The 20,232-nt window shown below is 46.3% G+C and overlaps 1 protein-coding gene across 3 annotated transcripts in view; it reads left to right on the top strand.

The window, feature by feature from the left end:
• LOC119953138 (ena/VASP-like protein) overlaps nucleotides 1–20,232 on the top strand; it is a 339,662-nt gene that overhangs the window by 78,109 nt on the left and 241,321 nt on the right. The window contains exons 1-2 of one of the 3 annotated variants that reach the window (XM_038777035.1): nucleotides 11,206–11,229; nucleotides 11,351–11,402. The exons of 1 other annotated variant lie outside the window; for it this stretch is intronic. In XM_038777035.1, the coding sequence (XP_038632963.1) occupies nucleotides 11,380–11,402 (23 nt within the window). In that variant the 5' untranslated portion in view covers nucleotides 11,206–11,229; nucleotides 11,351–11,379. Of the gene's footprint in view, nucleotides 1–11,191; nucleotides 11,403–20,232 lie in introns of those variants that run through there. One more of the 3 variants, XM_038777070.1, reaches the window with a different exon arrangement.

Genomic DNA, 20,232 nt, shown 5'->3' with positions numbered 1-20,232 from the left:
CATCCTTCTAAATTCCAATGAGTACAGTCCCAGTCTACTCAACCTCTCCTCATAATCCAACCCCTTCAGCTCTGGGATTAACCTAGTGAATCTCCTCTGCACGCCCTCCAGTGCCAGTATGTCCTTTCTCAAGTAAGGAGACCAAAACTGAACACAATACTCCAGGTGTGGCCTCACTAACACCGTATACAATTGCAACATAACCTCCCTAGTCTTAAACTCCATCCCTCTAGCAATGAAGGACAAAATTCCATTTGCCTTCTTAATCACCTGTTGAACCTGTAAACCAACTTTTTGCGACTCATGCACTAGCACACCCAGGTCTCTCTGCACAGCGGCATGCTTTAATATTTTATCGTTTAAATAATAATCCCGTTTGCTGTTATTCCTACCAAAATGGATAACCTCACATTTGTCAACATTGTATTCCATCTGCCAGACCTTAGCCCATTCACTTAACCTATCCAAATCCCTCTGCAGACTTCCAGTATCCTCTGCACTTTTCGCTTTACCACTCATCTTAGTGTCATCTGCAAACTTGGACATATTGCCCTTGGTCCCCAACTCCAAATCATCTATGTAAATTGTGAACAATTGTGGGCCCAACACGGATCCCTGAGGGACACCATTAGCTACTGATTGCCAACCAGAGAAACACCCATTAACCCCCACTCTTTGCTTTCTATTAATTAACCAATCCTCTATCCATGCTACTACTTTACCCTTAACGCCATGCATCTTTATCTTATGCAGCAACCTTTTGTGTGGCACCTTGTCAAAGGCTTTCTGGAAATCCAGATATACCACATACATTGGCTCCCCGTTATCTACTGCACTGGTAATGTCCTCAAAAAATTCCACTAAATTAGTTAGGCATGACCTGCCCTTTATGAACCCATGCTGCGTCTGCCCAATGGGACAATTTCTATCCAGATGCCTCGCTATTTCTTCCTTGATGATAGATTCCAGCACCTTCCCTACTACCGAAGTTAAGCTCACTGGCCTATAATTTCCTGCTCTCTGCCTACCTCCTTTTTTAAACAGTGGTGTCACGTTTGCTCATTTCCAATCCACCGGGACCACCCCAGAGTCTAGTGAATTTTGGTAAATCATCATTAGTGCATCTGCAATTTCCCTAGCCATTTCTTTTAGCACTCTGGGATGCATTCCATCAGGGCCAGGAGACTTATCTATCTTTAGCCCCATTAGCTTGCCCATCACTACCTCCTTAGTGATAACAATCCTCTCAAGGTCCTCACCTGCCATAGCCTCATTTCTATCAGTCACTGACATTTTATTTGTGTCTTCCACTGTGAAGACCGACCCAAAAAACCTGTTCAGTTCCTCAGCCATTTCAGTTCATACACTGAACTAGAGCAGGGGGGATATGAAGGTCAGAGTGCGTGGGGGATGGCAGCGGGGAGATTGCCTGGTGACAGAACATTGATATTCGAACATGATCCTCAAAAATAATAACAGAATGTGGAGTGAAGTCAGAAAGATATTTCATATGTCATTTTTGAAGGTGTTATTGACCAGGTTAATTAATGTATTAAAATGCATATCAAGAGGATTGCATAATTAATTAGGAGTTTATTTTGTGCCGCAAGTGGTAGCAGTCCTGCCTCTGAGCCAAGATGGATATGGTCCGAGTCCGCGTTGGCCACAGAAGAACCAGCCACGAGTGAAGTTGAGTTATCATGTATCCCGCCCAAGATCTTTGTTACTTTTCTGATTAATCTTTTTGTGGCGGGTAGAGGGATTGCTCACATTTGTTTAAGTCTGTCCTTAGTTGTCCTTGGAGTAGTATAAACTCACTTCTTGTAAGCTTAGTGGCCTTTGATCCAAAGGTAGTCCATTCATCCTTAACTGAAGAATTCTTCATGGTTCATTCTCCAAACTGTTTCAGCCATTGAAATTGACTCTTCTAAAGAAAGTTTATGTTTTCTTCCTACATTTGGATGCACTATTCCTGAAGACTGAATAGTTGATACTGACAGAGACATGTGTGCAAAACGTGCCTGTTGCTCAACATATGGCCATTCCAAGGTACCAAAATTAACAGCTGAATGACTGGGAAAAGCGACATATTAGAATGTCTAAATTATGTCCACAGAGGGATTGCAGTGGATCTGTATTAAGGTTTCAATTGTCTCGTATCCAGTGGTACTCACATGATGTTACTAATGAGACTATGATTAGTTTCCTAAGCTTAAATATACCTCAATAGTAAATACAGATATCTGTGCAGATGTAGGTGTATTTTATAAATATAAAGATAAATAATGCAGAAAATACAGTAATTAAAGCATGCATTCATTTAGTGCCGTTTAAGTTTAAAAGAAAAATCACAAAGTGCTCCATGAATGAAGCCATTTCATCATGTTTTACAGGTTGTTTTTGCATGTTATCAAAATAATCCTGAAGTTTTAGAATGTTATTAAGGTATGATATTCCGACATGATATTCTGTCCCTGCTGACGCCCAATGTGACTGTGCCTCAGAAATATTTTTTTATAAATGTTTTTATTCAGTTTTCATATTTTATATTGAACAAATTACAAATTGTTAGGAGAGAAAAAGAACAAAAAAAAAAAAAAACAAACAAGCACGCAAAAATTAACATACATATTTACAGGTAAGCATCTTCGTAGTGGTAACTGCGCCCGCCCCCCCCCTCAACATGTTTATTTAGTTTGGTTTTGGGCCTTAGCTAGCCATCGAACCCCCGTACCGAACCTGTAGCCCCCCCCCCCCCCCCCTCCCGCCACCTTCCCCCGACTATTCTTCCTCTTGTACATTGGCCACAAATAGGTCCCGGAACAGTTGCATGAATGGCTCCCACGTTCTGTGGAAGCCGTCGTCCGACCCTCGGATGGCAAATTTGATTTTCTCCATTTGGAGAGATTCCGAGAGGTCGGACAGCCAGTCCGCAGCTCTGGGCGGTGCTGCTGACCGCCAGCCAAACAGGATTCTACGGCGGGCGATCAGGGAGGCAAAGGCAAGGGCGTCCGCCCTCCTCCCCAGGAATAGATCTGGCTGTTCTGAAACCCCGAAGACCGCCACTATCGGGCATGGCTCCACCCTCACTCCCACCACTTTGGACATAACCTCGAAGAAGGCTGTCCAGTACTCCACGAGTCTGGGGCAAGACCAGAACATGTGGGCGTGGTTGGCCGGGCCTCTTTGGCACCGTTCACATCTGTCTTCCACCTCCGGGAAGAACCTACTCATACGGGTTCTTGTTAAGTGGGCTCTATGTACCACTTTTAGTTGCGTCAGGCTGAGCCTTGCGCACGTGGAGGTGGAGTTGACCCTATGCAGTGCTTCGCTCCAGAGTCCCCACCCTATCTCCATCCCCAGGTCGTCCTCCCATTTCCTCCTTGTTGCGTCCAGTACGGTGTCGTCCCTATCTACCAGTCGGTCATACATGTCACTACAGTTCCCTTTCTCTAGGATACTTGCGTCCAGTAGGTCTTCCAGTAGTGTCTGTCGTGGCGGTTGTGGGTACGTCCTTGTCTATGCCTCAGAAATATGACTACCTCCCAACATTCATACAATAGACCACAACTTCCAGACTGCTTCACTCAAATATATGTATTTAAATATGCATTATATTGAAATATTACTATGAATATTTCCCAATGCACGTGGGGGAAACGGGATGAATCACATTATGGCACAAAGTTGCTTCTGTTCCATTGAAACATCATATACTATTGGATATGAAATACTATTAGATATGAAATACAGTCAGCATATTTTAATGAAGTATAGCATGACTTTTTCCATTCTTCACTGAAAGTGTGTTTGCCAATGAATATACTCATGGCTGAATTTGCAACTGTGAAAGTTGATATAATTACCTCAAGTGCACACTTAAAATAAAGAGAATCAATAATCAGTGAGCTGACTGTCATGTGGGTGTATTTTTCAAGCTTCTGACTCAGTCTGGAGTCGTGGTGTGTATATATAATACAGGAAGTTGTGGCAGATTGAGGCTGTGTTGCATTTTACTTTTTTTAAATTGCCCCGAAGTTAGCAATTTATTTTCAGATGCGCAACAGGATGGAGAATGCAGAAAGCAGATTGTTACTGTTGCAAGTTTAATGGAAGTACTGATTTGTGATGTATTGGGAACATGTCCCAACTAATCAGCGGGATTAATGCCATACAAATGAGTGTAGTTTTAAAAAAAGCCCTAATCCTGTAAAAGAACTAGTCTAGAGGTAAATACTGGAAATTGTAACAGAGTTGCGGCAGTCCCTGGTCATTGCTGCAGGAGGACCCCAAGACACAATGGGCGCGATTCTCCAAAAGGGAACAAAGCCCCCTAGTGAGCATGTTTCGCTGCGTGTTTCTCGGCACGCGGATATTCAACGCGACTCGCATTGTCTAAGAAGCCTGAATGGGGAATGAGCCAAGGTCACACATAGCCCCGTTTTATACAGTGGGGTGCTCCACGCGCCGGAACTCCCCACTGTAGTGAGACATTTTTAAATGGCGTCCCAATCTTCAAGGCCCCCCGAAATGATCCCCGACCTCTCACCCCCCCCCCCCCCCCACCCCTACCTGCCCCCCCAGCTTGAACACAGTAATTGGCTGGGTTGGATTTGTCCTGTTTTTTGTGTATGGGACACACATGGGCAATTTTCCACATTGTTACGTAGGTGCCAGCGTTGTCGCTGTACTGGAACAAGTTGGATAGGGGTGCGGCCAGTTCAGGAGCACAAGTCTTCGATACAATTGCCGGAATATGCTCAGGTCCCATAGCTGTTGCAGTATCCAGTGCCTTTAGCCGTTTCTTGACATCACGTGGACTGAATCATATTGGCTGAAGACTGACACCTGTGATGCTGGGGACCCCTGGAGGAGACAGAGACAGATCATCAACTCGGCATTTATGGCTAAGGTTTGTTGCGAATGCTTAAGCCTTATCTTTTGCACAGATGTGCTGGGCTCCTCTATCATTGAAGATGGGGATGTTTGTGGGAACACCATCAATCATCGCCCGCAGAGGATCAACTCCAACCCCCCCCCCCCCCCCCCCCCCCCCCCCCCTCCCCAGCCAAACCAGGCAAGCATCAGGGTCACCCGAGCCTGCCCTCCCTCTGCCAGCAATGTGACAACCCCCCCAACATATAAGGAAACACCCCTATGGAGCTCCAAAGAATGCCCATTCCTGGCACTACCCGGGGGCTATAATCACCTCCCCCATTCCCCCTAGTGTGGTCAACATGACAAAATCTGGAGTGATTCCCGCCAGTGTGATGTCTCGCTGGTGGGATGGGGGAACACATCAAATGCTACCGGAAGGAACAGCATTGAGCCGTATAATGATATTTAACTACATTTAACTCCATGTAAATCAGGTTTGTGCCCTTTCTGGGCACGAACCAAAGTTCCCTAGATTTGGGGAAGGTTTCATTAGATTAGAAGATAGCAAACATAACTTCTTTATTCAAAAGGGATGGAGACAGAAAGCAGGAAACTATAGGCCAATTATCCTAACATCTGTCATAGGGAAATGTCAGAAATGACCATTAAAGATGTGAAAATTTCAAGGCAATCGGGCACAATAAACATTCTGTTATGAAAGGGAAATCCTGTTTAAGTGATTTATTGGAGTTATTTGAAGGAGTCACGTGCTCTGGATATACTTGGATTTCCAGAAGGCGTTTGATATGATGCCAGGTCAAAGGTTATTGCAGAAAATAAAGGTTCATGGTGTAGGGGGTATCATATTGGCCTGGATTGAAGATTGGCTGACTAACAGGAAAAGAGTTGGCATGAATGGGTCTATTTCTGGTTGGCAGGATGGTGTGCCACTGGGAACAGTGCTAGGGCCTCAATGTTTTAACTTGGATGAAGGGACCGCAGGTCTGGTTGCTAAATTTGCTGAAGACGTAAAGATAGGTAGGGAAGTAAACTGTGAAGAGGATATGAGGAGGCTACCAAGGGACATGGATAGGTTAAGTGAGTGGGCAAAAATCTGGCAGATGGAATATAATGTGGGCTAATGTGACATTGTGCATTTCGGCAGGAAGAATAAAAAATAAATTTATTACCTAAATGGTGAGAGATTGCTGAGCTCTGAGGTGCAGAGGGATCTGGGTGTCCTAGTGCATGAATCACAAAAGGCTGACGTACAGGTCCAGCCTATTAATAGGTAAGTTAATAGTGTGTGAACATTTATTGTGAGGGAGAACTTATTACAAAACTAGACAGGTTATGCTTCAGTTGAGCAGGGCATTGGTGAGACCACATCTGGAGTGCTGTGTGCAGCATTGGTCTCCTTATGTAAGGAAAGAGGTAAATGTGTTTGAAGCAGTTCAGAGAAAGTTTACTAGAACAATACCTGAATGAGCGCGTTGTCTTGTGAGGAAAAGCTGGAGAGGTTAGCTTTGTATCCACTAGAGTTCAGAACAGTAAGAAGCAATTTGATCTAAACCTTAATAAGATTCTGAGAGGTATTGACAATGTGGATGTGGAGGGTGTAATGTTCTTGTTGGATTGCCTGATTTATTACAAGAACACTTGTAGTTAAAGCTATAAATGATGTATTAACATTAACTGTGGGTAAACTATATACACGATAACGGATGAATAGAAGTAAAATCATGTCAAGCAACCTCTCTCTTCAACTTCCTCCAGCCAGCCTGAGGTCAGCTGACAAACTTTCACTTATATACTAGTGAGACTCCTTGTGGTCAGTTGGCGAATTACAACATAACCATGATATCACGACAGAGAGGATGGGTGCGATTTAATGAAACGTGCCAGGAAACACCCCGCTATCAATCGAGACTCTGTTCCTTAATTTCTGGCATTGACAAGCTCAGCTCATCGGTGCAGGAAGAGATCAGGGGTGCCATTTTTAAAATGCCGTCCTGATCTCTCGTCCCCACAACACCCCAACTTATTTGTTAGGGGATTCTCGAACCACTCCTCATCCCACCTCATGGGGGCACAGGCACCCGGGGGCTCGATACCTGGCACAGGCACCCTGGCAGTGCTCATGCCAGCATGGCAGTACTACCCCAATACCCTGGCAGCAGCAGGGTGGCACTGGCAGGGTGCCTGGGTGGCAGTGCCAAGATGCCAGGTTGGCAGTGCCAACATGCTTGGGTGGCAGCAGGAGTGTCAGGGTACCACCTTGCCCAGAGCCCGACCACCCGGAGGCCGCCGATGGCCTGGAATTCGCCCAGGTTCTGCTGCCTGTGATCCACGAGGTCTCCCAGGCATGAGGTTAATTCCCGGGCTTTCGGATAATCTGCCGATTACATATTTAAGGAAGCGTAATTGCTCAGCAAGGGCGAAATCCAGATTGCGATGTCTCATTAGATCTGGCGAGAGGCCTCTCGTGAGATTTGGCCCTGGGGGCCCCCGGGCGTGACGCAGCCATTCGATCGCGCCTGCTGTTTCCTCTTGTCAGAGAATGTAGAACTAGGGGTCACTTTTTAAAAATAAAGGGTTGCTCATTTACGAGATGAGGAGAAATGTTTCTCTCAGAGGGTCGTGGGTTTCTGGAACTCTCTTCCTCAAAAAGCAGTGGAAGCACAATCTTGAATATTTTTAAGCCGGAGCTAGATATTTTCTTGATTAACAAAGGATAAAAAGGGCAGCACGGTGGCGCAGTGGGTTAGCCCTGCTGCCTCACGGCGCTGAGGTCCCAGGTTCGATCCCGGCTCTGAGTCACTGTCTGTGTGGAGTTTGCACATTCTCCCCGTGTCTGCGTGGGTTTCACCCCCACAACCCAAAGATGTGCAGAGTAGGTGGATTGGCCTCGATAAATTGCCTCTTAATTGGAAAAAATGAATTGAGTACTCTAAATTTATATTAAAAAACAAGGGATAAGAGATTATCATGAGATATATAAGAATGTGAGGTTCAGGTTAATATCAGATCTGTCATGATCTTATTGAATGGCGAAACACACTCAAGGATCCAAGTGGCCTACTCCTCCTCATTTGCATGTTTGTAAATTCAAAAGATCTTTGGAAATTAAGGGATATGGGGATGCTGCAGGAAGGTGGAGTTAAAATAGATTTGCCATGACGTTGTTGAATGGCAGAGCAGGCTCTAAGGGCCAAATGGCCGACTCCAGTTCCTATTTCTTGGGCTGGATTCTCCGTTTCTGCGGCTAAGTGTCGGCTCGAACAGAGAATCCGCGGGAGGTTTACGTGAAAACAATCGGCGCGAACCTCTCAACTATTCGGGTTCTGGTGAGGGGCTAGCACCTGGGCCGACCGCACCTCGCGGGCATAAGCGGCTGGAGAATGGCCGGGACCCAGGCTGCGCATGCGCACGGCTGATGACCTACAGCGGTCGCGCTGCACAACATGGCACCGGCGGTGCGAGGACCCAACCTGCCATCTGCGACCCCATAGCCCTCCGCTGGGCAACCCCCACCAGTCCTCCCAGCCCTTGCAGAAGCCCCCTCCCCCGGGCTGGCGGCAGAGATCCCTGCCGAGTGTGGCAGCGCTGTACACCGTGTGACCACATGTCGCCCCCGCCGTCGGGAACTCGGTCCATCGGGGACAGCGCATGGCCAGTGGACTGGCCGATGAGGCGCCAACAGCATTGCAACTGCATATGGCAGCATGTCACGATGACGCCATTTCGGAGGGGCGAGCATGGCTGACCGGCATCAAACCAGCGCCGGCCACGATTTCGGCATCGGAGCCCATTCTCCGCCCGATCATCGAACACGATTTTGGCATCGGGCAACGGAGAATCCCGCCCATTATGTTTTATCCAACAATCATAGAATCATAAACCATAGAATTTACAGTGCAGAAGGAGGCTATTCGGTGCATCGAGTCTATAATGGTCCCGGAAAGATCACCCTACCTAAGCCCACACCTCCACCCTAACCCATAATCCAGCAACCCCACCTAACTTTGGGACACTACGGGGCAATTTAGCGTGAACAATCCACCTAATCTGCACGTATTTGGACTGTAGGAGGAAACCCACGCAGACACGAGGGGATTGTGCAGATTCCGCACAGACAGTGATCCAAGCTGGGAATGTAACCCGGGTCCCTGGCGCTGTGAAGCAACAGTGCTAACCACTGTGCTACCGTGCCGTCCCTTTGGATACATCCATCGCTGCCGTGTCTGCACTCCACAGACTGCAGTGCAACAAGTTGCCAAGTCTTTTAGCAGCATCACCCAAGCCTGTAGCTTGAGCACCTAGAAGGGCCAGAGCAGGAGTTGCTTGGGAACATTGGGAACACTATACCTCCAAGTCACACACTAAGCTGACTTGGATGTTTATTGCTGTTCCTTTTGTCGTTCAGTCAAAACCCCGGAACTCTCTACATTACAGTTTTATGGGAGCTGGATTGCAGCAGTTCAAGAAGAAACGCTGCGACCTTCTCATGAGCAATTAGAGATAGGCATGCCATGTCACAATCAATTAATGGGCGGCACGGAAGCACAGTGGTTAGCACAATTCCTTCACAGCTCCAGGGTCCCAGCTTTGATTCCCGGCTTGGGAATCCCGTCTGTGCGGAATCTGCACGTTCTCCCTGTGTCTGCGTGGGTTTCCTCCAGGTGCTCCAGTTTCCTCCCACAGTCCAAAGATGTTCAGGTTAGCTGGATTGGCCTGTCTTAGTGTCCAAAAAGGTTGGGTGGGGTTGCTGGGTTATGGGGATGGGGTGGAGATGTGGGCTTGGGTAAGGTGCTCTTTACAAGGGCCGGTGCAGTCTAGATGGGCCGAATGGCCTCCTTCTGCATTGTAAATTCTATGATTCAATGGAGTAAATAAAAGCCAAGTGATAATTTACAACGTGTTCATCCAGACACCAGGTTGGGGGGGAACTAGGGGTGGGATTCTCCGAGCCCCGCGCCTGGCCGGAGGATCGCCGCAACCGCTCCACGCCGGCCCAACGCCGTCAGGCGATTCTCCGAGGGGCGGCCTTGATGGGCCCAACAGAAATGGCAGAGTCCCGCCAGCACCGTCCACAGCTGCTCGCAACCGGCGGGAACTCTGCGCGCAGGGTCTGTGGGGGGGGGGGGGGGGGGGGGGGGTGTGCTCCTTCACCGGAAAAACCTCCGATGGGGTCTGGCCTCTCCAGCCCCAGCCCTATTTTCCGGCCCCTGAACCCCCGCGCCATGTTGCGTCAGGGCCGGTGCGTTGAGGAAGTCCCCAGCGCATGCGCGGGTTGGCACGCCGCCACTGCCCCTTGTGGGGGCCAGAATCGGTAGTGCCCGCGCCCGTCACGACGGCGTTCACGACGGCGCCGGCACTCTGCCTCCATTTCGGAGAATCCCGTCCTAGGTATTTTCAGTTGCAGTAAAAGCCATGCTGTGATTATAACATTTGTAATCATTGAAGACCTCCTGCATATCAATAATTAATGTTCATAAAGACAAGCAGAATTACTTTTTAAAAACAGGGTTTTTAAAAATTAAAATCTGGGCTCTTATTTCATGTAACACACTTCTTTAACAAATTGTTATTGTCCTGAATGTGAAGTGCATAATATCAATTGCATTTCACTAGTCAACCAAGTTGTTCATGTGATTGTAAAGCACCAACAGTTTATTTAAATATGACAAAATGAAAATAATGTGGCTGCTGGAAATCTAATTTAAATAGGACCGTCCTTTCTTAAATCCACAATGTGTCTCTTTTTAACAAGTTATGATTTTACAAATATTCTGTCACCAGGACCCTCAAGATCATTTCAAATACTTTCTCCAAATCTGAATTGTCCACTGGACAAAATTGTGAATCTGGTCAAATACAACAACACGGTTTTTTAAAAAAAAAGTCAGCTACTGATTTGTTTGTAGATCCACAAACATAAAATCATAGAAAATACAGCAGAGAAGGACGCCATTTGCTCTCACCCGCCTCTTCAGCTGTGGCATCACAGGGAATCTATTCCCAGCACTCTCCCTGAGGAGTAGGTTATCATTTTATTACAGCATTATGCTGCAAAAATAGCTGTCTTCTGCTGTACCATGTAAAATGGATAAAGCAAATGCTCAGGATAATCAAATGTGTAAGCTGTCATGGCTACCATTTTAAATGTGTGCATCATAAACGGATGATAAACACGGAAGGAATTTATTAAAGATGGTTTCAGTGAATGAACAGCTGTCACATTAATGAAACGTGCAAGAATAGTCACATGGTTCAGAGCTTTACGCCTCACAAGCTGGTCATAATGTGCAGGATTCTGGCACGAAGACTTCAGGCATGCTCGTGTCTGCTGTACTGTAAAGCGTTATATTGATTTTTTAAAAAATGCTTTTTAATTCCATATTTATGGCTCGGTCACTTCTAAGTATAGTCGGCATGTATTCCTGCTGATTGTTTTTTTTGGCTTCTTCAGAAGGATTTACTTACCCTTTATATTAGGCCATGTATCTAACTGAAGAATTCAGGTAGGAATCCTGCTGTGTCAATGCTTTATTTTTTATTGGGCTGCTGAGGGATGTTTGATGTTTTTGATGTCTTTGATGTTTTACACAAATCAAGCAGAATGTCAGATTTTTTTTTCATTTACATCTGAAGTTGATGAGCTGAATTGAAACCTCAGGTGATGTGATGGATGAGAATTGATTCCATGTGGAATATCTGATTCATTGCAGCAAGTAGGTTCATACAAGTATTTCAGATCTGGGGGGAAAGAATCTTTACATGTGGCGGCGCCAAGAAAATGGGAAAAGTTCATTAATTAGAGATAAACTGGTCTATCTTCTGAGAGAGTGGGGGGGGGGGGGGGGCGCAGTGATAAATGGATTCTTGCCTCAACGCTGCGACATACTGTATGTTTGAATTCAATCCAGATAGTGTTGAGTACAGTTGTGTGGAGTTGTCAGTTGTGGAATACATGTTGACACAACGACATTATCATGTTACAAGAGCAACTCTTTGCACGTTACGGACCTGCTGCAAATTGGCACTGCAAACTATAAGAAAGCAAATTCAGACAAACATCTGAAGATGAACACCAGGACTTGATATTTGATTTGTAGCAACCCGTAGAGAGGACATTTTTATCTTTGAGGAAAATAGTCTTTCCCATCAGTTTAAACAAATCATTCCATTTACCGGTACTTATTAAATATACTTCTCTAGGGCGGCATGGTGGCACAGTGGTTAGCACTGCTGCACCACAGCACCGAGGACCTGGGTTCAATCCTGGCCCCGGGTCACTGTCCGTGTGGAGTTTGCACATTCTCCCCGTGTCTGCGTGGTTCTCATCCCCACAACCCAAAGATGTGCTTGGTAGGTGGATTCGCCACGCTAAATAACCCCTAAAAAGGAAAAATTAAATTAAAAAAAATATATATATACTTCTCTGTCCTGGTGTCATTATTTATAGGAAATATCGAAGACCCTACGGCATCATATATTTATATAAATGTTTATATAATATTTGTTATATTTCATCAGTGTGGAATATTTAAAGAGCAAGTGGGTTGTTTTCACAATTTGTATGTAAACCTTTTCTGTACTAAATCTTCATTAATAACTTTCAAGATAGGTCACATTTTATTAATACTATAATGTGTTTCGGACAAAGCTCGGCACAACATCGAGGGCCGAAGGGCCTGTTCTGTGCTGTGCTGCTGTACTGTTCTATGTTAAACAATGCAGCACAATAAAGTCTTTAGCATTCTCATTAAATTCTGCTGGTTAAGCCTTTTTTCACATGTGTCAATGTGTAAAATCTAACAAAAATCACAAAAGGGTTAAATTATTGCAGCAGTCAGTGGGCGCGATCTAAAGGCCACATCGCGCCGGATAATTCTCTCGACTCGCCATGCCTCGCGAGACGTCGCGATCTGGATCCCACACATTATGGGCGCGATTTAAATTTGAATATTCAAGTGTGCCGACACATATCTCCGGCAGACCTAACCAGTGCACTGGGATTGAATCCCCTCACCGAGCAGACCCCAGTCGGGTGCCGTTTCGCACTGGTCTTCACACACGGGGATCAGGTGGCATGGCACTTAGTTGGGTGGGGGGGGGGGGGGATGTCTCCCAGTCAATCGGGGGCCCCCGGGTGGTTGGCCTCTGGGCAAGGTAGCACTGTTGATGCCACCTGGGCACTGGCATTGCCACTAAGGTGCCACCCTGGCGCTGCCAGTGTGCCAGGCTGGCAGCGTAACGGTGACATTTTGCATTTTGCCTGCACCGGGGATCGGGCCTGGGGGTGCCTTGCCTTTAAGGTGGAGGGGGAGGGGGGGGGGGTTTGGATTACGATGATCCCCTTATAGGTGAGCGAGTTGGGCGTTGTGGGAGGGTCCGGAGGCCGCAGTTGAGGGTCTTGAAGTTGGCTCCTGCACTGGCGAGAGAAGCTTGTTAGTGCAGGAAATGGGACTAAGTGCAGCCTTGACGGGGCGTTCCTCGCTGAGGCCCCAAAATGAAGCAGAGCAGAACAGTTGCATGTTTTATTTTGGTGAAACGTGGAGTGAAAAGATTTCTTGGAAAGCATCATAGGCTGTACCCTCTTGCATGGAAAGTCAGAGAGCTTTCCTGTGCTGCCACTCCACACAAACCAGCTTCTGGAGAATCATTGAAGTTAGCTTTTAAATACTACATATTAAAAATACATGTTTAATAATAAATAATTATTATTTCTTCATTACATGAAATAGTTAATTGATGAATGAATGTTATGTGTGGAATATAGAGGTTAACAGTTTTTTGAGGTTGTAACATGAGGCTATGACACAGTCTTAAGAGAGAATATGCATGCCAATCACTAAACGCTAATGCACAGGTACAAAAACTAATTTTAACAAAGGCGAGTAGGCAGTATACTACATGTAATTACAGCAATTGCAAATTTAAGTTATATTAAACATTTTTAATTTTAATTTCATACCTTCAAAAGATCTCAGGGGTGACTCTCCCAAAAAATGTTTAAGGACGGGATTCTCCGTTCAGGAGCCGAAGTGTTTCCGCTATCAGAGAATCGAGTCAAGTCTGTGCTGCTGTTGGGAGCAGCACACAGGTGCGAGTCTCACTCCTTAATCATGCAAATTTATGTAAATGGATCATCGGAATCACGGTATCGGACCGCCATTTTGAGTGGACGGTCCAATCACAGAGGTCCGCTGGCAGGTCCCACCCACACCCCATAAAGCAAATCCCGATTTTTCCTTGGCTGACCCAAGGCACCCTCTTCCCCCCCCCCACCACGGCAATTATGGGTCACCAACCCCCCTCCCAGGGGGGCCCCCTGCACACCACGCTTGCATGAGGGTGACCCGATCCCCCACCCCCCCATCAGTCAGTCCCCACCCCCTGGGCATTGCCAATGGTGCTCTGCCCCCTCGCACCATGGCACCTACATCCTGGCAGTGAAATCTACACCTGGCACATGGAGCCCACATGGGGGAGGGTTCAAGGGGGTTAGGGGACTGATGATGTGCCCCTCTGCTGTTCCCAGTGGAGGGGGGGGGGGCTGGGTCTCCCAAAGATGCTTGGGGTTGGGTGGGTTCAGGCTGTTGGTGAGGAATTACTCCGGGAGCACCCCGCTCCGCACACCGGGATGTGGGTCTGTGCCTGGTCTGCTCCTTCAGCCCCTGGTTTCACTTCATCTTTGCTCACAGCAGGAAGCACTTAGCTCTTTTGGTGTGGTAGAGGAGCTGTCAATCATAGCAAGAGTGTTCATGAGCTTTGTGATAAGTGTCAAAGCAGAGTACTTAAGATATGTTCAAGCGTGAAAGGAAAGATAAATAAACAATCCACACTCCAAGCAGCTGTGTTTGAACCATTAAACTGTCAAACACAGGCTACTGAAAATTATTTCTTGGTGAAATTGATTGGACGTTTTGCATTTCAAATGGGACCAGGGAGGCCTTTTCAAGTGTTGTGGGCTTTCAGAGAAGCCTCTACCACTTCTAACAGCTGCAGTTTGAAAGGTTTTTGTTTGAGGGAGCAGATGTCAGTAAAGGGAAAGTGTCTTGCTTGATTCATTGATTCAGCTGTCAGGCAGAGCAGTTCAGGCTTAGAAGGCCAAATCAGGATTTAAAAACTTCTACAGGAGAATGCTATTGAGCAGAGGGCTGCCTGAGATCACAAGTTATGTTTGATCAACAGTGAATGGCAGACCACGCATGTTTCAGACATCACACTGTGAATTATTTCCCCCATGCGATTAAAAATAACCAGCAACCATCACTGGCATGGCCTCTCACTAACCACTAAGAAGCACATTTGAAATGTGAAAGGTTCACCCTGTCAGAGGAGACGAGTGGAGAAGACAACATAAACTTGAAATGAGCTTTTTGGGGATTTACCACCTGATCAAGAGCACTTGGGGATGGGCAACACATCCAGGCCCTGCTGGTGATGCCCACATCCCAACAACGGATACAACAAAAAGTGCTGTGATTCTTAGCAAGAGCATTGCTGTTAATTCAGCAGCTGTCTATTGTAATCTAATACAGCATGGACTGAAAGGCAGGGTGGTGCAGTGACACGTGTGGCTTATTGATATTGCTCTGGGTTAAAAGTCAGGAGGTCGAAAGTTGAGCATAAAAGTTGGTACTTCAGTGTGATTGTAAGGGAATGCTGCACTGCCAGGAGGGATGTGAAACCAAGGCCTTTTAGGGGGATGTGACATTATCCCGTGTCTTGGCCAATATTTATCTCTCAACAAACACTATTCAAACAGATGTGCCTATTGGCTGCCATTTTTCCCACATTACAACCATGACTGCACTTCAAATTGTCTGTGATAATGGACACTCTGAGGTCATGAAGGGCAGCACGGTAGCATGGTGGTTAGCATAAATGCTTCACAGCTCCAGGGTCCCAGGTTCGGTTCCCGGCTGGGTCACTGTCTGTGCGGAGTCTGCACGTCCTCCCCGTGTGTGCGTGGGTTTCCTCCGGGTGCTCCGGTTTCCTCCCACAGTCCAAAGATGTGCGGGTTAGGTGGATTGGCCATGCTAAATTGCCCGTAGTGTCCTAAAAAGTAAGGTTAAGGGGGGGTTGTTGGGTTACGGGTATAGGGTGGATACGTGGGTTTGAGTAGGGTGATCATTGCTCGGCACAACATCGAGGGTTGAAGGGCCTGTTCTGTGCTGTACTGTTCTATGTTCTATTAAATCGCTGGCTTTGAAAGCAGACCAAGGCAGGCCAGCAGCACAGTTCAATTCCCGTACCAGCCTCCCCGAACAGGCGCCGGATTGTGGCGACTAGGGGCTTTTCACAGTAACTTCATTTGAAGCCTACTTGTGACAATAAGCGATTTTCATTTAATTTATTCATTCATGCTTTGCTTTGCTTGGGGGCAGTTTCATTTTCTCCAGGCCGCACTCTCCAAAGGTTCATGCGTCATATTGTTCAGCAAACACTCTCATTCAATTTCTTACCTGTTGATTCCCTTACATCGATGGGCAGGTGGGAGTAGAGGGGGCTGGGTGTGCAAAGATATGCAGACAAAATAAATTCCAGCCTAGTTTTTACAATTTAACTTCACTCTGAATCTCACAAAACGTCTTGCTGTAAACAATGTATTCTTTGTGGAAATTTACTGCTGCATTTCCTTTGTCGTAATAGTCATTGGATGGAATTCTCCCAGCTGGTGGATTCGGTGGTGGTCGGGAATGGTGAATATTGTGGGAGCCAATAAGTCGGAAACCTGCCGGCGGAAAATCCCATTGCAATTCTCCCAACGATGGGACAATGGAGGATCTCTTGTTCCGCTGGCAGGTAGCGCAAATGCTATTTGGGGTTGGTTTAGCTCACTGGGCTAAATCGCTGGCTTTTAAAGCAGACCAAGCAGGCCAGCAGCACAGTTTGATTCCCATACCAGCCTCCCTGGACAGGCGCCGGCATGTGGCGACTAGGGGCTTTTCACAGTAACTTCATTGAAGCCTACTCGTGACAATAAGCGATTTTCATTTAATTTTTCATTTAATTTGCTCACATTTGCATCTTATGAATGCTCATTAAAACAGCTGAGCAGTCAGGCCTTGCAATCTTAGGTCCCGCCAAAGGGAAATTACATCGGCGTCAAACCTGATTGAATGGTGTGCACAAGGTGGTCCTCAGTTCACGAGACAATTTGAGGTGAGTGCAGCAACACTCTGCATAGTACTACGCTGATCCAGATGCACTGTTCACCACTCAGACTGGTTCCTGCCTCCATTTCCATGCCTAGCTGTTCTTCATGGACTGCACCGTGCTGCTGGACCCATGGACCCTCCTGTGTCACTGAGCCAGATCAGCACTGTGCCTGGGATTGGGGGAGCACAGGGGTCTCCTAATCCCTGGTGCCACACAACCATGTTCCTCTGGACAAGACTGTGCTGCGAGACTTATGCTATCACCACAACCAAGGTCTGATGTTCAGCCAGGGAAGGAGCATGGGGCGAGGGGGTGTGGCCTTGTGAAGATAAGTGGAACAATGTGGAAGAAGGGTTGTTCAAGGGGGGGGGGGGGGGTAGGGGTAGAGTGAGATGGCAAGGAGGAGTGGATAAAAAAGACTAATAATGGAAGGCAGAGGGAAGACCAAGGAGACAGAAGCTGGACCCTGACGAGGCTGCATGAACAGCTCGAAAAGAAGGATCACAAAGGGACACCACATGTTAACTGGAAGGGTAGAGGTCCAAGTGGGAGTGGGCACCTCAGAGGGGTGGTGATATGATGTGCACATCAATGTATATAGTTATCTATCAATGTATATAGTTATTTGTATGACCTCCGACCAGCAGGTGGCGATAGAGATCCACCGTGTGACTTGAGAGATTCGGCAGTTGGTGGTGAGTCGCATTAGAAGTAGCTCCAGGAGAATTCACTGAATTCATTTATTAGTCACCGTTTGTAGTATAGTTTGTTAGTTACCTTTCCACGTGTTAAATTATCTTACTCGTCAAAGAAGTAGATGCTCTGTGTGCATCTGTACCGTGGCCATAACACAGAGCATAACAGGAGGTGATAGGGGTGGGGGGGGGGGGGGGGGGGGGTGATGTTGAATCAAGGAACAGACTTCCTTTTGAGGCCGATGGCCGTTTCCCTGGGTTGCTGACATCCAGAAAAATCTGATGATAACAGGTGGTGGGCTGGAGAGAGTGATATGATTGTGCTGGGACTTTAGGACCAGCTGAGAGTGGCAGACGAATCAGCTGCAGGGCCCCCCAGGCGAGTTGGAGAGGAACTCACGTACATAATTAATGAGGTTCAGAGTGTAGAATCTGGTGTGGGATCCTGCTATTCTGTTTGGCGGGTCTGGCGCAGCTGGTAACCTCCAAAACCCTACTTGGACTCAAAATGGGAACAACCCACCCATTGTTTTGAAACATCCAGTGGGGGTAAAAGGGGTTGAATAAATACAATCCTTTCCTTATCCTGTGGGCTCTGTTGATTGCTGCACTGACATCGGTTGCACATGTGGCTTTCAACTTCATTGTTAACCATTTCAAAACCAGTCAAGAAATGTATGTCCAGTTTTTCTTGAAAACATTAATTTCTATTTGCTGTTTCTCTGTCCATTTGAATATTTTGTTAACCTAATTTCTGAGCTGCTTTGGTCAGCTCCCCTGCCAATTTAAATTTCATGATGTGGAGATGCCGGCGTTGGACTGGGGTGAGCACAGTAAGAAGTCTTACATCGCCATGTTAAAGTCCAACAGGTTTGCTTTCGGAGCACTGCTCCATTCACCTGAGGAAGGAGCAGTGCTCCGAAAGCTCGTGTTTGAAACAAACCTGTTGGACTTTAACCTGGTGTTGTAAGACTTCTTACAATCTAAATTTCGCCATTTTGAATTTTAAAATCCAAACTAGCAATATCAATTCGAAACTGCCAAATTTAATGCAGTTAAATGTGAAGTGATCCATGGTGGGAAGATTGAGGAGAGGCAATATAAACCAAAGGATACAATTCTAAAAGGGTGCAAGACCAGAGAAACCTGAGAGTATGCGTGCACCAATCATTGTCAGATCAGGTTGAGAAGTAGGGAGGGCATCAGAAGTAGCTGCCGCCACTCTTGGCGGCAAATGTTATTTAATATGGAAGAATGTAAGGCATTGAGCCGAGAGAGGGGAAATATGAATCGCGTTATAAATTAGATGGCAGTAGTTTACAGATCACAACACAGGAGTGAGATCTGGCACATGGCTCAGTGAAATCATCAGCATAGTGGGCCACAACATTAAAGAAAGGAAACCAGCTCTTGAGGGATAGAGTACAAATCCTGGAGGTGATCAAAGGCACTTGTACAGCCCCATCTGGAATATTATGGACACCAAGGACGTAAATGTACTGGAAGCAGGTCCGAAAAGGTTAACCTAACTGGTACCACGTCTAACGTATCTGTGCTGTGAGGACAGTTGAAGTGGTTGTTTGCTGTGAGGGATATTCAAAACTGAGCTAACACCAGTGGAAACAAAAATATTGGCTCACTATGTCAGCTTGTGTGCTATTTAAAGATACCTTGAAGTGTGAGTCCTTTTCATGCATCTAAATCCTTTACCTGTATTGAACATTCAAAGCATTTGAGTAATCAATCGTATACTGCCTTTCTGAGCTGATCCAAGCTTGACATGCATACAAATTAATCCTCCGTGTAGCAAATGGCAAGTAACTAACACTAATGGCAGTTCATGCATTTTAGGATAGCCATGGATTAAGATACCCAGTATTTTAGGATTTTATTTTCCTCGCAATACTGCATAAGGAGCTAAATAATTAATTCCTTGGAATAAGAAAAGGCAGACACATGGCAGATTAAATTTAATGCAGATAAATGTGAAGTGACTCATGATGGGAAGAATGAGGAGAGGCAATATAAACCAAAGGATACAATTCTAAAAGGGTGCATGAACAGAGAAGCCTCAGAGTTTGCATGCACTAATCATTGTCAGACCAGGTTAATAAAGCGCACAGCATCCTGGACTTTATAAATAGAGGCATCAGCTACAAAAGCAAGAAAACTATGATGAAGCCCTGTTAACACTGGTTTGGCCTCAACTGAGTATTGAGTATTCTAAGCACTCACTTTAAGAAGGAATGCTTTAGAGAGGTTGCAAAATGATTTGTGAGAATGGGTCCAGGGATGTGGAATTTCCATTGCGAGGATAGACTGAAGAGAGGTTCTGATTGGCCTTCTTCTATGCTGTACCAATTTGTAAATTGTATGACGGAGATTTGTCACCCCTGCCACGGCGAGACCAGCCGTAGGGCTGTGGTGACCGGCCAAATGTCCACTGTGGGTGGGGTGGGAAAATCCCAATCTTCGATCCTATAAA

The sequence above is a fragment of the Scyliorhinus canicula genome, chromosome 2, assembly GCF_902713615.1.
Source record: "Scyliorhinus canicula chromosome 2, sScyCan1.1, whole genome shotgun sequence".
NCBI lineage: Eukaryota > Metazoa > Chordata > Chondrichthyes > Carcharhiniformes > Scyliorhinidae > Scyliorhinus > Scyliorhinus canicula.
The sequence above is the reverse complement of the archived record's forward strand: the minus strand, read 5'-3'. Positions and strand labels throughout refer to the sequence as shown.